At 37.6% G+C, this 14,245-nt stretch overlaps 1 protein-coding gene across 3 annotated transcripts in view; it reads right to left on the bottom strand.

The window, feature by feature from the left end:
- UNC79 (unc-79 homolog, NALCN channel complex subunit) overlaps positions 1–14,245 on the bottom strand; it is a 258,645-nt gene that overhangs the window by 149,369 nt on the left and 95,031 nt on the right. For all 3 annotated transcript variants that reach the window (XM_029952060.1, XM_029952061.1, XM_029952059.1), the window contains 3 exons: positions 8,148–8,212; positions 3,265–3,353; positions 2,599–2,639 (listed from right to left, as the gene is read on the bottom strand). In XM_029952060.1, the coding sequence (XP_029807920.1) occupies positions 2,599–2,639; positions 3,265–3,353; positions 8,148–8,212 (195 nt within the window). The remainder of the gene's footprint in view (positions 1–2,598; positions 2,640–3,264; positions 3,354–8,147; positions 8,213–14,245) is intronic.

The following is a 14,245-nucleotide window of genomic DNA, read 5'->3' on the forward strand; positions in this document are numbered from 1 at the left end:
ATGCTATTGCTGGGTCATAAGGGAGTTCTATGGATAGTTTTTTGAGGAACCTCCACACTGTTTTCCAGAGCGGCTGCACCAGTTTACATTGCCACCAACAGTGTAGGAGGGTGCCCATCTCTCCACACCCTCTCCAACAACTGCAAATACTTCTTCTATTCTTAAAAGTAATTCAACCTCCTCAGACATGACTTAGAATTCAGATCATGATAGGGGCACCTGGCTGGCTAAGTTGGTTATGTGCCCAACTTCTGCTCAGGTCATAATCTCATGGTTCATGAGTTTGAGCCCCACATCAGGCTCTGAGCTGACAGCTTGGGACCTGGAGCCTGCTTCAGATTCTGTGTCTCCCTCTCTCTGTGCCCCTCACCCACTCATGCTCTGTCTCTCTCTTTCTCAAAAATAAATAAACATTAACAAATGTTTAATAAAAAATCACATAAAATAAAAAGGATTCAAATCATGTTAAAGCTAAAGCAAAATAACATTCAGCTCAACTCATTTGACATAGAACAAAACTGGGGTTTGCATGGCCTCTTCAGCACCACACAAGCTATCAATGCATAGCATCTCTGGATTCCCTGTTTACTGTCTATGACACCGAGTTGATGTGATATATTTAGAGCTTCACCATGGAGATGATTTGCCATTTCAAAACTGTAGAAAAACCTTACTAACTTGGATTACTCAGATGGGAATTATTGATTTATATCAGGCCTTAACTAGTGCACGCTCATTTCAGAGAAAGCAATTGTCAAACTCATGGATTGGCCACTTGGACTAAGGTTGTCAAACTACTGTCTACTTCAGGATGGACCTTAGCAAATAGATACAAATTCTTGTTAGTGGGCACAGCAATTATTTGCATGAAAATGGATGCTTGAGAATACTTGAAAATAATTTTTCAAGGAACATATTAACATTCCCCCTGAAATAGTTAAGTGTTCAAAAAATGAACTGAAGCATTACTTATGGAATAGTCTATGTTACAATGTATTAAAAAGATCAAAGATAAATGTCTCTGAAACTGTCTGGAAATTACAAATTAGTAGATGCCAAATCAGTGAAATTTACAACTCAGTTTTTAAAACTGGTTTTGAATAATTAATAGTTATTATTTTATCAGTTTGAGATCTTAGAGTTTGTCTTAACCTGAAGTTAGTGTCACACCTCTAGATAAATAATTAAGTTATTACAAGTTTTCTTCCAAAGATGAATATCTTCTGGAGAAGGTGACCAGAATTCAGCAACATATCTGATATTTAAAATTGTAGTTTTGCTCCTGACTATAGACTTCACCTTGGAGCACTGGAAGGTCACTAATAAGATAGCCTAATTTAAGAGGGGAAAACAAATTTACCTTTACCCATTAAGCCCAAATCTTTTTATAGTTATTCTTATGTAAATTTTCAAAATGTCTCTTTGAAGATATAGAGGCTGACATTCCTGACCCATTTTACAGATGAAGATCACTCACTAATTTATTTCATAGCGGTGAGATGGCCTAATATTAAAAGTTAGACAACAGGCACACCTGAGTGGCTCAGCTGGTTAAGCGTCTGACTTCGGCTCAGGTTATGATCTCATGGTTCGTGAGTTCAAGCCCTGGGTCAGGCTTTATGCTGACAGCTCAGAGCCTGGAGGCTGCTTCAGGTTCTGTGTCTCCCTCTCTCTGTATCCCTTGCCCGCTACACTCTGTCTCTCTCTCTCTCTCTCTCTCTCTCTCAAAAATAAACAAAAATTTTTTAAAAAGTTAGACTACAAAGAAATAGGGTAACTATCATCAAGAAAATGGCCTTAATTTTTTTTTTTAATGCTCACAGAATTTAGTTAACATAAGGTTTTTACAGCTCTTCTTAAATGAGGCCTTTCATAGAAAGTCTTTTGTTATCTATCTCTGAAGTCATATATCAAGTTCCTTATGGCCCCCCAGCTTTTGCCACCTTCCCTCTTTCCTCCGCTTTCCTGGATACTTTTCCCTGGGCATTTCAGCCTCCAATTAAGTGGCTGAGGTACCTGCTTCCAGATGTGAAGGAACCTCTGTCTGGGACCTGCCAACTTACAAGACGCAGCTTCCAGGACTCTAACCGACTACAAACATCACAGTCTCATCTTTTTACTGAGATCAGTCACCTATACTTTATCCCCATTTTATGAGGGTGACCGAGTCTCAGAGTGATTAAATGATGTTTCCTACAAACACAGAGCTGGTGACAGTGGTAGGAGAAAGACCCGGGCTTCAGTGTTGTTCCCCCTGACGTCCCCTATTCCCTTCCTGACCTGGCAACGCAAACATCATTGGCAATGCCTGTTATGTGTACAGAAATCTCTTAAGAGGTAATTCAGCAGGGCTTTTGTCACACAGAATTCCTAATTCCAACATCTATCCTTAATTTGAGTAAGGGTATTACCTCTTCCTTCATTATTAAATGTGTGGATATAAGCAGGACATTGATACAAGGCTTCACTCAATGACTATTCATAGGATATAATGCTTTGGTTCCTGTCCATGTGAAATAATACAGTACAAATGGAGACAAACCAACCGTGCCATTAGTCTTGATTACTTATTATTCATCCTCTCTCAAGTGAACGTACCTTGTGGCAGAAGCACATCAATGAGCCATTCACTGTGGTCCCTGCAAAGAAAAGCAAAATTCAGTTTTGAGCTTCTTTGTAATGTTACCCTTCCGCATGAATGTTTCTAAGCTGCTCGCTATTACTAAAAGACTTTCAATAGAAAGGAAACGTAATTAAGAGCACTATCATAATCAACTTTTTAAAAGCCTAACGCATGGCAGCTAAATTATAAATTATAGGCCTTTCATCATATTCAGTTTTCTTTAAATGCTACTTTCCAGATGCTAATGAAGCCAACCAAAGCACAGCATGATGTGTACGACCCTTTGTGATTCCGTGGGACTGACAAGCAGAGAGAACCCATTTGAATTACACATCATGTTTGAAAGCCACACTTTTTTTTTTCTTTTTCTCCGTGGTCTTTTTTACCAGGGTCACTTGAAAATTGGAGCTGCTTCATTAAGTGTCACTGCTTTCTCTTATCACATGGGGGGAAGTATTGCAATTTTTCGAAGCTGAAATCTCTCAAATGAAAGTTTGCTACATATCACATATCTGACAAACTAACCTTTAAAGAACAGGTTAGTGGGAAATGGGGGTAATGTGACCAATTTAAGTCTAACTGATTGTCCTTATCTTCTCTGGTTGCCCTACTTTCTCTTCCTGGAGGACTCTTACACCTACCCCGCAATCCTCTGGCTGCATTCTTCACAGAGATACAGTGGGGGCGGTTTATCCCCTAGAGCTACCGACAGGGAAGGGTCGATACACATCTGAAACACAGGAAAAGGCAGAATGAACTCTCCTGTCCTGCTTGTCACAATCCCCACATCATAAGAGCAAAGGTTTCCATCGTGACAATTTTTCAGAAGCAAACTGGAATAAATATTTTCAGTAAAATCCATTTTAACCCATAGCTGTTTCTGCTGCACCGGCTGAGCCACATCCACACTGGAGATTTACATGTGGCTACTGTGGCTCTCCGTCTCTTCTGTTATCTGCAGGTTCAAGTGACAAATAGTGTCGAGAAATCCACCCTCACACCACAAAGAGGAAAAATCTTGTTCAATAGTGGCTCAAATTGCCTCTAGATTACTCGTACGGGAATTCCTTCTCAAAAGTAGTAAACACAGCAATCTCTCTTTAGGAAAAGGAAAATATATCAAGATTTTAAAATCATAACCACCACCAAATTTCTGGCAGTGGAGAATTTTGCTTCTTAAAAGAAACCTCATTCAAAAAATTCCCCGTGAAATCTAACACTGAGCAATTCACTTTTCTTATTACAGATTTCTAAGTTCTCTATCAGACATCCAATGTCACATTTTTAGATGTTTTTTCCTTCCACACATGACCTGTGGTTTGCCTAGCTCTGTTCGATTTTGGACTATTTACAGCTGAGTTTTCATGAGCCTAAGCACAGAAATGAAAAGTGTTAATTCTGCCGTTGATCATCAGTGCATTTTCAAATACCTGGATGTTTAAAACCAAGTGAATGCAACTAGCTGAATTTTGTACTTTGCATCAGGTTAAATGTCTATACCTTATCAAGGTCATTTTGAATTGTCTCCCTGTCTTTTAGGAAATAATCAATCCATGCTATGGCTGACTGTCCAGATCATGTGCCTAGGACACAAATTCTTCTGGAACTCCACTCTGCCTTTTTTTAAAGCTGTTTTTACTGGTTTGGGAGGGAAAATGAACCAAACTTATAATCCAAACGGCCTGACATTTAAAGTTAAGACCCTGCAGAGTTTTGCATGTCATCCTTGAGCAGGACCACGCTAAACGTCGCTGCATTTGTTCCAATTTTATTGTATGTGCTGCTAAAGAGTTTCAGCGATAGGGGGAACAAGAGTAGAATTCCTAAATTTCAGTCGTTATACCTAAAAATCTGTAAATTATATATCCCCTGATGCTACAGGCCCAGTGTGGAAAATTTTCCTTAGATTAGTTTCATGCTTCTTTTGATGCCATGAATAACTACTTTTTGGTGTGTTAAGTCAAGAATTAGCAAACTTTCTGGAAATGACCAGGGAGTAAATAGTTCAGGCTTTGTGGACCATAGTTCTCTGTCACGACTACTCAACTCTACTGCTGTAGCGTGAAACAGCCATAGACAATACGTAAACAAATGAGAACAGCTATGTTCCAATAAAACTTTATTTACAAAACAGTCAGCAGCCCAAATTTGGCTATGGGCCATTGTTTGCTGACTCTGCGTTAGATAATTATCTGGGCTCCAAAGTATTTCATAAACTGATCTGCAAGCAGAATCAGGTAAAACCAAAAGCAGAGTGTGACATAATGAACTCTAAGTTCCAACATATTTTCATTTTGAATCCTGTGGCAGCCTTTGGCTCTTGCTTTAAAAGTGCTTTTTTGCAATGTTTTGTAACCAAAAAAGATAATACTTTTCTATTTGGCTAATCATCACTGCCTAGTGATAAAGCTCATGAATATGGAGAAAGTACTTTTGTAAGGATAAATCCATTTTCCCTGAGTCTTTCCCATGCATCCCGTGAAATTTGTTCTTTAATATAGTTACTTTACTTTCATTTCTAGTGAGTCATTGATACTCCTGTCAGGTAAAGATATTTTTCATTCCACTCTAAAGGAAAAACTCTTAGGCTGTTAAAACTACAATCACGAGAGATTAGCTAGGAGATCTCTGACATGTTAAATGAATTTGTTCATATGACCATCACATTTGTGGATCGTAGGGTCAACTCTGTTTACTCTGAACAGGCCAGTTTACATCCATGTTAATAGGTTCATAACTGACTATTGCATTAAAAATAGTTCTTTTCCATTTATAAATACAATTATCCCCAAAGTAGAGGCTTGAGAAAATGGAGAAAAGAAGAAAATTTAAGTAACTCACTAACCCTCAATCTCAATGTAATCACTAATAACATTCTAGTGAGCATTATTGGTTGTTTTTCTTTATAAATATGAACGTAAATATATGTATAAGTGGCTTTTAAAATAAATTGGCCTCATACTATACAAGTTCATGACTTCATTTACCATTATTCTGTACTCATCTGGATGTTGCATGCTCTCAGCATACATTCATATGGTCATATCTACGTGGGCTGGAGGAGTGCTTATACTGTAACGAAAAAAACAATACTGAGCCAGACCTGTTGTCAAGCAAAAACAGCCCCAGCACAGAAATCATTAACAGGAATGTCACCTTTCCAGGAAAGCAGAATAAAAATACAAAAGAAAGCTCTTTTCAGAAAGTAAAATCTGGAGAACCATGAAAATGTTTAGGTAGAGAGAGGCGGTAGTTACATAGCACTACAGAAGCACCAAATGCCACTGAATCATTCACTTTAAGATGGTTAGTTTTGTTTTATGACTATCACGTCAGTAAAAATGGGACAGAAAGTAGGATGGTGTGGCCTGTCCTGCAGAACTGGTCACAGGGACCAGCCTATAAGAAAAGCAAAGCCAGACCGGGGGTGGGGTGGGGGGGTGGAGGGGGGGTGGACTAAACTGTTTGCCTAGAAGGGAGGGATAAATTCTAATTCATGATATCTTCTGTGAGTAGAAAACTAAAGTCACTACTAATCAGGAAGTCAGAAGACTCCTGAAAATGCAGGCTGACAGGAGATCAGGAGGAAAATCAATGGAAAAATCAGACAAAGAATACCTCCTTTCTACCCATATCTGAGTGAACCAAAAGAGGGCATTGTAACAAGGCAGAAAGAAAAGGGCAGCTCTAGAAACTAAAGTGAGGGGGCTACGCGATCCTCGCCACTGTGAAGAATTAAGCTGAATTCCATGGGTAAAAATGAAGTCACATGTATTTAGCTCACAATGTCATCACACCAAAGAAAAGTGCCTTGGAAGCCCAAATGTCTGTGGAATATCAGAGGAGGGGTGCATAGAGCAGGACAGGTAAGAACTATGCTTCCGTTAGTGGGTTACCCTCACATGCTCTTTCTCAACATAAATCCATTAAACGTGCCTTCTTTAATTAATTATTTTTTTAATGTTTTATCTATTTAAGAGAGAAAGAGAGTGAGTGCACAAGTGGGGGAAGGGCAGAGAGAGAGGGAGACAGAGGATCCAAAGCAGGCTCCACACGGACAGCACAGAGCCCAATGTGGGGCTCAAACTCACGAACCGTGATTCATGACTTGAGCCCAAGTCAGACACTTAACCAACTGAGCCACCCAAGTGCCCTTTATTTTTTTTAATTTTTTAAAGTTTATTTATTTATTTTTGAGAGAGAGAGAGAAAGCACAAGCAGGGGAGGGGCAGAGAGGAGAGAGAGAACCCCAAGCAGGTTCCGCACCATCAACACAGAGTCTGATATGGGGCTTGAACTCAGGAACTGTGGAATCAAGACCTGAGCAGAGATGACAAGTTGGAGGCTTATCTGATTGCACCATCCACATGCCCCTATTTAGTTTTTATTTTGGCAAGAGGGAGCATGAGCAGGGGAGAAGAAAAGAAGGAACGAGAGAGAAAGAGAGACAGAGAATCTTAAGCAGGCTCCATGCCCAATACAGGCCTAGATCCCACAACCCTGAGGTCATGATGATCTGAGCCGAAATCAAGAGACAGATGCTGAACTGACTGAGCCACCCAGGTGCCTCTCAGTTTGCCTTTTTAAAAGCAGAGATCAAGCATAATAATACAACAATGTCCTTTGTTAGTATCCAGATGACAATATTATTATTGGCACTCTTTTGACATTTGGCACTGTTCTGACCCTGTTTCTGTAAGATGATATGATTATGTTTTACTATTTGGTAATCTTTCCAGTCTTCCTGTCTACAGAAGGAAGGCAAACTCCCATGACACCAGGTTCTAAAAAGTATCTGTCAACTCTGACGACTTGACCTAACTCCCACGCTTCATAATATAAAAATTAATCCTTGCAAATCCAGACACAGGTCTCTCCAGCCAAGTGTTGTGTCCAATAAATATACTACAAATAATTTTAAGAGGTGTGGTTATTTTCCCTAGCATTCAAACTCATCAGTTCACGGTTCTATCTTCTGGCTTAGAAGAGCCTTGGCCTCTCTCACCCGCTGTTCCTCACCTCTGACAACCTTTCCACGTGTTGCTGCCCACTGCCTCTCAGTCAATTTGATTAAGTCATACCTGTGATCTGACCTAAGACTTAACAATTTTATCTATTTTTGTCCTATGACACTTGAACTCACATAGTCGTACACTAGACACTCATAATTTGAAGTGAGTGAAATAGGGGCAAAGTACATTTCCGAGTTTGTTAGCTCAGACAGAAGCCAAGTGATGACCATGTACGTGTTTTACCAGGATTATTCTGACAATTACTCAGTGCTACACAGCGCTTGACCACAAAGTCATAGCCCAACCTGCAGACCCCACTATACATTGCTCTGGCCTGAACCAACCCACCGAAGTACAGTCAGACTGAACACAGAGATGCTTGAGATTACTACAGAGCACAGGCCTCTGCTTTACAGAGAAGGATGTGATCTACTCCATTTCGTTCAGCAATTTGCTCCTGATAATTTGACCAATGAGAATACAAGACGGCACCAGGTCCAATAAAACAGTACCTTCACAGCTGGCTTGTTGATTGCGTTGTGGCATTCGATGTGCTGGCAGTGGATAGGATTCCAGGCTGTAAGGCAAAGCACAGCTGGTGAATACTTCTCAGTGGAATTATTTGTGCCCTAGTAAAAGCAGAGCAGATATTACACTAGTTTTCTTTTTCCTAAGTAGAACCATCATAGAAAGGCTTCCTAAAATAATTATTTTTAAATCTATGATAAATTTAATAACTGAACAAAAATCACAACTCCATCCATGTTCCCACGGGTAGGGACAAGCTAGTATAATATGGCATACATGGTACAATAAATTGCCTCACGATGATATATGTATATATACCATTAGTAAGTTCTCCAGGGTTTTACATCTATGGGTTCACTTCATCCTGACAAACTCTGTAGGACAGGTGCAGCAGATTATTAGCCTCATTTCATATATGAGTAAGTAAAAGTGAAAAAGGTTAAGTAGCTCACTACAGTCACAGAGTTAGTACATGACAAGCTGACATTAGAACCTCTATCTCTTGGATTTCAACACTGCTCTTTTCATGGTAGTGTATACCATGCTGAACACCCTAGATTTCTGGCACCAGAAAGTGTTTCAAACTGATCATAACTGAAATGAATGCTAAGGCAACCTCCGCTATTCCATTTCCCACCCCATTCCCATCAAATGTGGAGACTGAAAAGATGAATCTCTTGCCCAGATGAAATACATCTCTCTCTCTCACACCACAGATTGGGACTCACAGACTAACGTCTGCTGGTTTGTTAATACCCACCCCTTAACACAGTACGCATGCAGAATAAGGATAAGAAGCCAGTGATCTGGCATAGATTGGAATGACAGTCATGACAAGTATTTATCATCATCTAGATTGTTCTGTAGTCCAAGCGCTTAGCTAACAATATTCCATCATTTTAAAAAATGCAATAAGATTACATATTTAGAAGTAGGACATTTTTCTAAATCACCAAATTCTAATCCTATAGGATGATGATTGGCCTAATATACAAGAATTCGCAGATGAGAGGATATTCTTACTTACTTATATATCCAATTGTAATTCATGAATATGTATTGATAATATTCCAGACCTAATTTATGCTCCAAATATATTATAAAGGTTTTTCTCCCCCCCCCCCCCAGGGGTGTTCCACCTTCAAATCTTCTAGCCTATGGTTAGACCAGGTATAAGGTTATGTGTCTTATTTGAAATTTAGGAAAATATGGTCAACAGAGCCACTGACCTTAAAAAATACACACAGTGGGTCAATTTATGTAAAAAGAAGATAAAAAGTACAGACCAGAAACCACTACTCTAATAACACAGTATCATATTGTTTATATTTTTAGAGAGAAAGAAAGAAAAATAAATAAGGAATGAATGAATGAATGAAGAAATAATTTGAATATAGGCATTCCAAAACTATAAAATTTGTTTCCTACATGTGGAAAAGTGAAGATGAAAATAGAGAGTAGCAAAAAAAAAAAGTTTTCTTGTGTAATTAGAGAAATCTAGGGGGGGGGAAATAGACTGCATTCAACAAGTACAGGAGTTGCAAATACATGAGCCATGTGTCTCATTCCTCCAACCCCAAACTCGTGACAGATATCACTAATCTATAAGAGCATTCCTTCCTGCTGAGTCCAAAACTGGCCGTAGGATCCTTCTCAAGCTCCTTTCTGAGCTCCAAAAAGTTCCCACTAATAAACAGAGTTAGCACACAAGATAAAATCTACTAGCCACTTCTGAATCCCTGTATTATGAGAAGATTTTCAGATCACTCTACAAATATTAAGAAGTCTTAACACTTAGAAATAGAGGTAATATTCAAAATATATAACAACTGCAATGGCCAGGGCACAAAGAAATAGGAATATACAACAGATATACAACAGCTATAGCCCTTTATCAGGGCTCTAAACACTCCTGCTTTGCCAGAAATTAAGGCGTTATATGTGGATATATCCAGGAGGTCCTACTCCTCTAATATTTTAATTTTTAAAGAGTGTCACTGAGTTAAGAATAGATTGTAAGATACCTCATTTAGTTTACCAAAGTCACACTAGTTTTAAACTTACTAAAATAGGAATTCTTAGCTTTTCTTGTGTATCAAAAATTACTTGTCAAGATTTCAAAAATATGATACCTGAAACTCATGTTAGATCTACTGAATCAAAATCTTTACATTTTTTCTTTTTGAGAGAGAGAGGGAGAGAGAGCAAGCATATGAATTGGGGAGAGGGACAGAGGAAGAGAGAGAGAGAATCTTAGGCAGGCTCCAGCTTCAGCATGGAGTCTGACACAGGGCTCAGTCTTACAACCCTGGGATCATGATCTGAGCCAAAATCAAGAGTCAAATGCTCAACTGACTGAGCCACCCAGGGACCCCCTGAATAAAATCTTTAAAGACAGAATACAAGTATTTGTAATTAGGAAAAGCACCACAATTTATTCTGATATATGATCAATCTACATACCTTACCATATGGCAAATATAGTCATGATGGATCTTCCTTCATTTGAAAATTAAAAAAAAAAAAATATATATATATATATATAATATAAAAACATGGTAAGTAATCTGCTTTCAACTACAACAGAGTAACTGGTATTAGACATGCTCTTCTACCATAAACAACTAAAAAACTGAAAAATATATATGAAACAACTGTTTTCAGAAATTAAACTAGGTAGTGTAGGACAATGATCCTTGAGAAAAGAGAAACAATAAAGTCAGTCCTACAATCACCATGGTTTTCTTCCTGGAAGCAATTTCTAGACCTTGGACATAGAACGAGAAAGATTAGCATCCACAAAATCTGGAGTTTAAAAAGGCAAAGTAGCTTCTATTTGCTGGGTAGTGTACCAAAGAAGAGGGAGCTATGTGAAAAAAGAGCTCCAGAAATTTGATTAAGAATCCTTTTGGGTCTTTGGCTTTATACTAAGAAAAACATGTATAAGGCAAACTCCATTAGGCTGCATACAAAACAACTATGGGAAACCTGTAAACAGAATAATTCCTACAGCTCATACAGGGCTAGGAGATATGAAAGTTCCAGACATCCAGGGTAAAGGGGACTCAGTGAAAACCTGGAACATTCAACAGAGACTCTAGGAGGTCATACCTTAGCAGTATGGCTAAACCAACAATAGGGACAAGGTTATCCCAGGGCTCACCCTAACAAAGTATAAGAACAGGACTTAAAAGTGTAAAGTTGATCTACCAGTAACTTGATAGCCAAAACAAACCTCAAAACACTGTAAAGAAAGACAACAAAATCCAGACACTTAATAATGTATTACTCATAAAGGCCAGCATCCAGTTAAAAAAAAATTACTGGTATTTAGAAAGGGAGGAAAAGTTTACCCATAATCAGGAAAAAAATGGCCACTAGAAATAAACCCAGAAATTATATAAACAAGGTAATTAAGCAAACAAGGACTTTAAAACTGCTACTTTAAAACATATTCAAAGGAAAATATGAACACAACGAGGATAAAGATGAAAGATAATAAAAGAACAAAATGGAATTTCTAAAATTAAAAATATAATGTAGAACATGGGAAAGTCACTGAATGGGCTTAATAGCAGATTAGACAATGCAGAAGGAAAGATCAGTGAATTAGAGGACATAACAGAAACTACAGAACTAGGGTAGTGGAAGAAAAATAAACAGAGCTTCAGTGAGCTGTGGGAAAATATTAGGCAGTATAAAGCACATCTGGTTAAAACTCCAAAAGGAGAAAAAGGGGGGAAGATGGAAGATATTTGAAGAAATAATGGCCACAATTTTTCAAATCTGATAAAACCTATAAACCCACAGATCCAAGAAGCTCAATGAATCGTAGGCAAAATAAAATCAAAGAAAATCACACTGAAACTCATTATAATCAAATTGATGAAAAGCCATGATAAAGAGAAAATCTGAAAAGCAGCCAGGAAAAAAAAAAAAAAACACATTACTTACAGGGGAACAAAGATAAGAATGATCGCTGATTTCTCGCCAGAAACAATGCAAGCCAGAAGACAATGGAACGACATCTTTAAAAGGCTGAAAGAAAAAAACTGTCAACCTAGAATTCTATAGCCAGTGAAAATATCCTTCAAAATGAATATGAAATAAAGACTATTTGAAGACAAACACAAGATAAGAGAATTCATTGCCAGCTGAGTTCCACAACAAGAAATGTTAAAGAAGGCTGAGAGAAAATGATACCAGATGAAAGCTAGGACCTACATAAAGGTATAAAGAGTTCTGGAAGGGGCAAATATGGTGAATAACTTCAAAAGACCTTCTACTTATATTGGCATGTTGTTAAAAGATAATTTACTGTTTAAAACAAAAATAACAGCTATGTATTGTGAGACTAATAATATATATAGGAGTAAATATTTGAGGGGTCCCTGGGTGGTTCAGTCAGTTAAGCATCAAACTCTTGATTTCAGATCAGGTCATGATCTCACAGTTCATGAGTTCAAGCCCTGCATCAGACTCTTCACTGACAGCATGGAGCTTGATTGGAATTCTCTCTCCCTCTTTCTCTCTACCACTCACCACTCCCCAACTCTCTCTCTCTCCCTCAAGATAAATAAATAAACTTTAAAAAAAGTACATACTTGATAACAAGAACAAAAAGGGATGAGAGGGAGGAAATTAAAGTGCATTGAGTTCTAACACTACATGTAAACTAGTATAATATTATTTGAAGGTAGACTGTGAAGTTGAAGGTGCATACTGTAAACCCTAGAGCAATTCCTCTTAAAAGGGAGTATAGCTAATACAGAGATTAAATGGAATGCTAAAAATAATTAGCCAAAAAGAAGACAAGATATTAAAAAGAAAAGAAACAAAGAATAGATGAGACAAATAGAAAACACTTGTAAGATAACAGACTTAAGCCCAACCTTATTTGTAATTACATTAAGTGTAAATAGCCTAAACAATAATTACATTATATGTAAATGGTCTAAAAAGCAGTTTGTCAAATAGCATTTAACTTTTTCAAAAAGCATGACCCTAATAAATGCTGCCTATGAGAAACACACTTAAAATATAAAGATAGATAAGTTAAAAGTAAGCAGAGGGGCACCTGGCTGGCTCAGTCAAAATAGCATGTGACTCTCAACCTCAGGGTCATGAGTTTAAGCCCCATGTTGGGTGTCTTGATTACTTAAATAAATAAATATTTTTTAAACAGTAAACAGAATCTTAAAGTCCTCATCCGAATGAAGTCATATGATATTTTTCTTTCTCTGATTGACTAATTTCACTTAGCATAAGGGAAGGGAAGCAGAAAAAATATAAAAACAGGGAAAGGGACCAAACATAAGAGACTCTTAAATATGGAGAACAGAGGGTTGCTGGAGGGGTTGTGGAAGGGAGGATGGGCTAAATGGGTAAGGAACATTAAGAAATCTATTGCTGAAATCACTGTTGCACTGTATGCTAACTAACTTGGATGGAAATTTAAAAAATAAATTTAGAAAAAGTTACACTGTGTAACTTAAAAAAAAGGATAAAGGCATACTTAGACATTCATGATTTCAAAAATTTAAGGAATCTACTCCTGAAATCATTGTTACACCATGTGCTAACTAACATGGATGTAAATTATAAAAAATAAAAATGTAAACAGAAGAAGTTAAACCACACTAATATAAAGCTAATCACAGGAAAGCTAGAGTGTCTATATAAATATCAGACAAGCAGACCCCAGAACAAAGAATATTACAAGTAATGAAGAAGGATATTTGAAAATGATGAAAGAGTTAATTCATCAAGATGACATAACAATCATAAATATGTGTGCACCCGAAAAACCATAAAATACCTAGGAGTAAACCTAAACAAGGATGTAAAAGACCTATATGATGAAAATTATAGAAAACTTATGAAAGAGATTGAAGAAGACACCAAGAAATGGAAAAATATTCCCTGTTCATGGATCAGAAGAATAAACATTGTGAAAATGTCATTACTACCCAAAGCAATCTACACATTCAATGCCATCCCCATCAAAATTGTACCAGCATTCTTCTCAAAGCTAGAACAAGCTATCCTCAAATTCGTATGGAACCACAAAAGACCCCCGAAT

The sequence above is a fragment of the Suricata suricatta genome, chromosome 9 (assembly GCF_006229205.1).
Source record: "Suricata suricatta isolate VVHF042 chromosome 9, meerkat_22Aug2017_6uvM2_HiC, whole genome shotgun sequence".
NCBI classification, from domain to species: Eukaryota; Metazoa; Chordata; class Mammalia; order Carnivora; family Herpestidae; genus Suricata; species Suricata suricatta.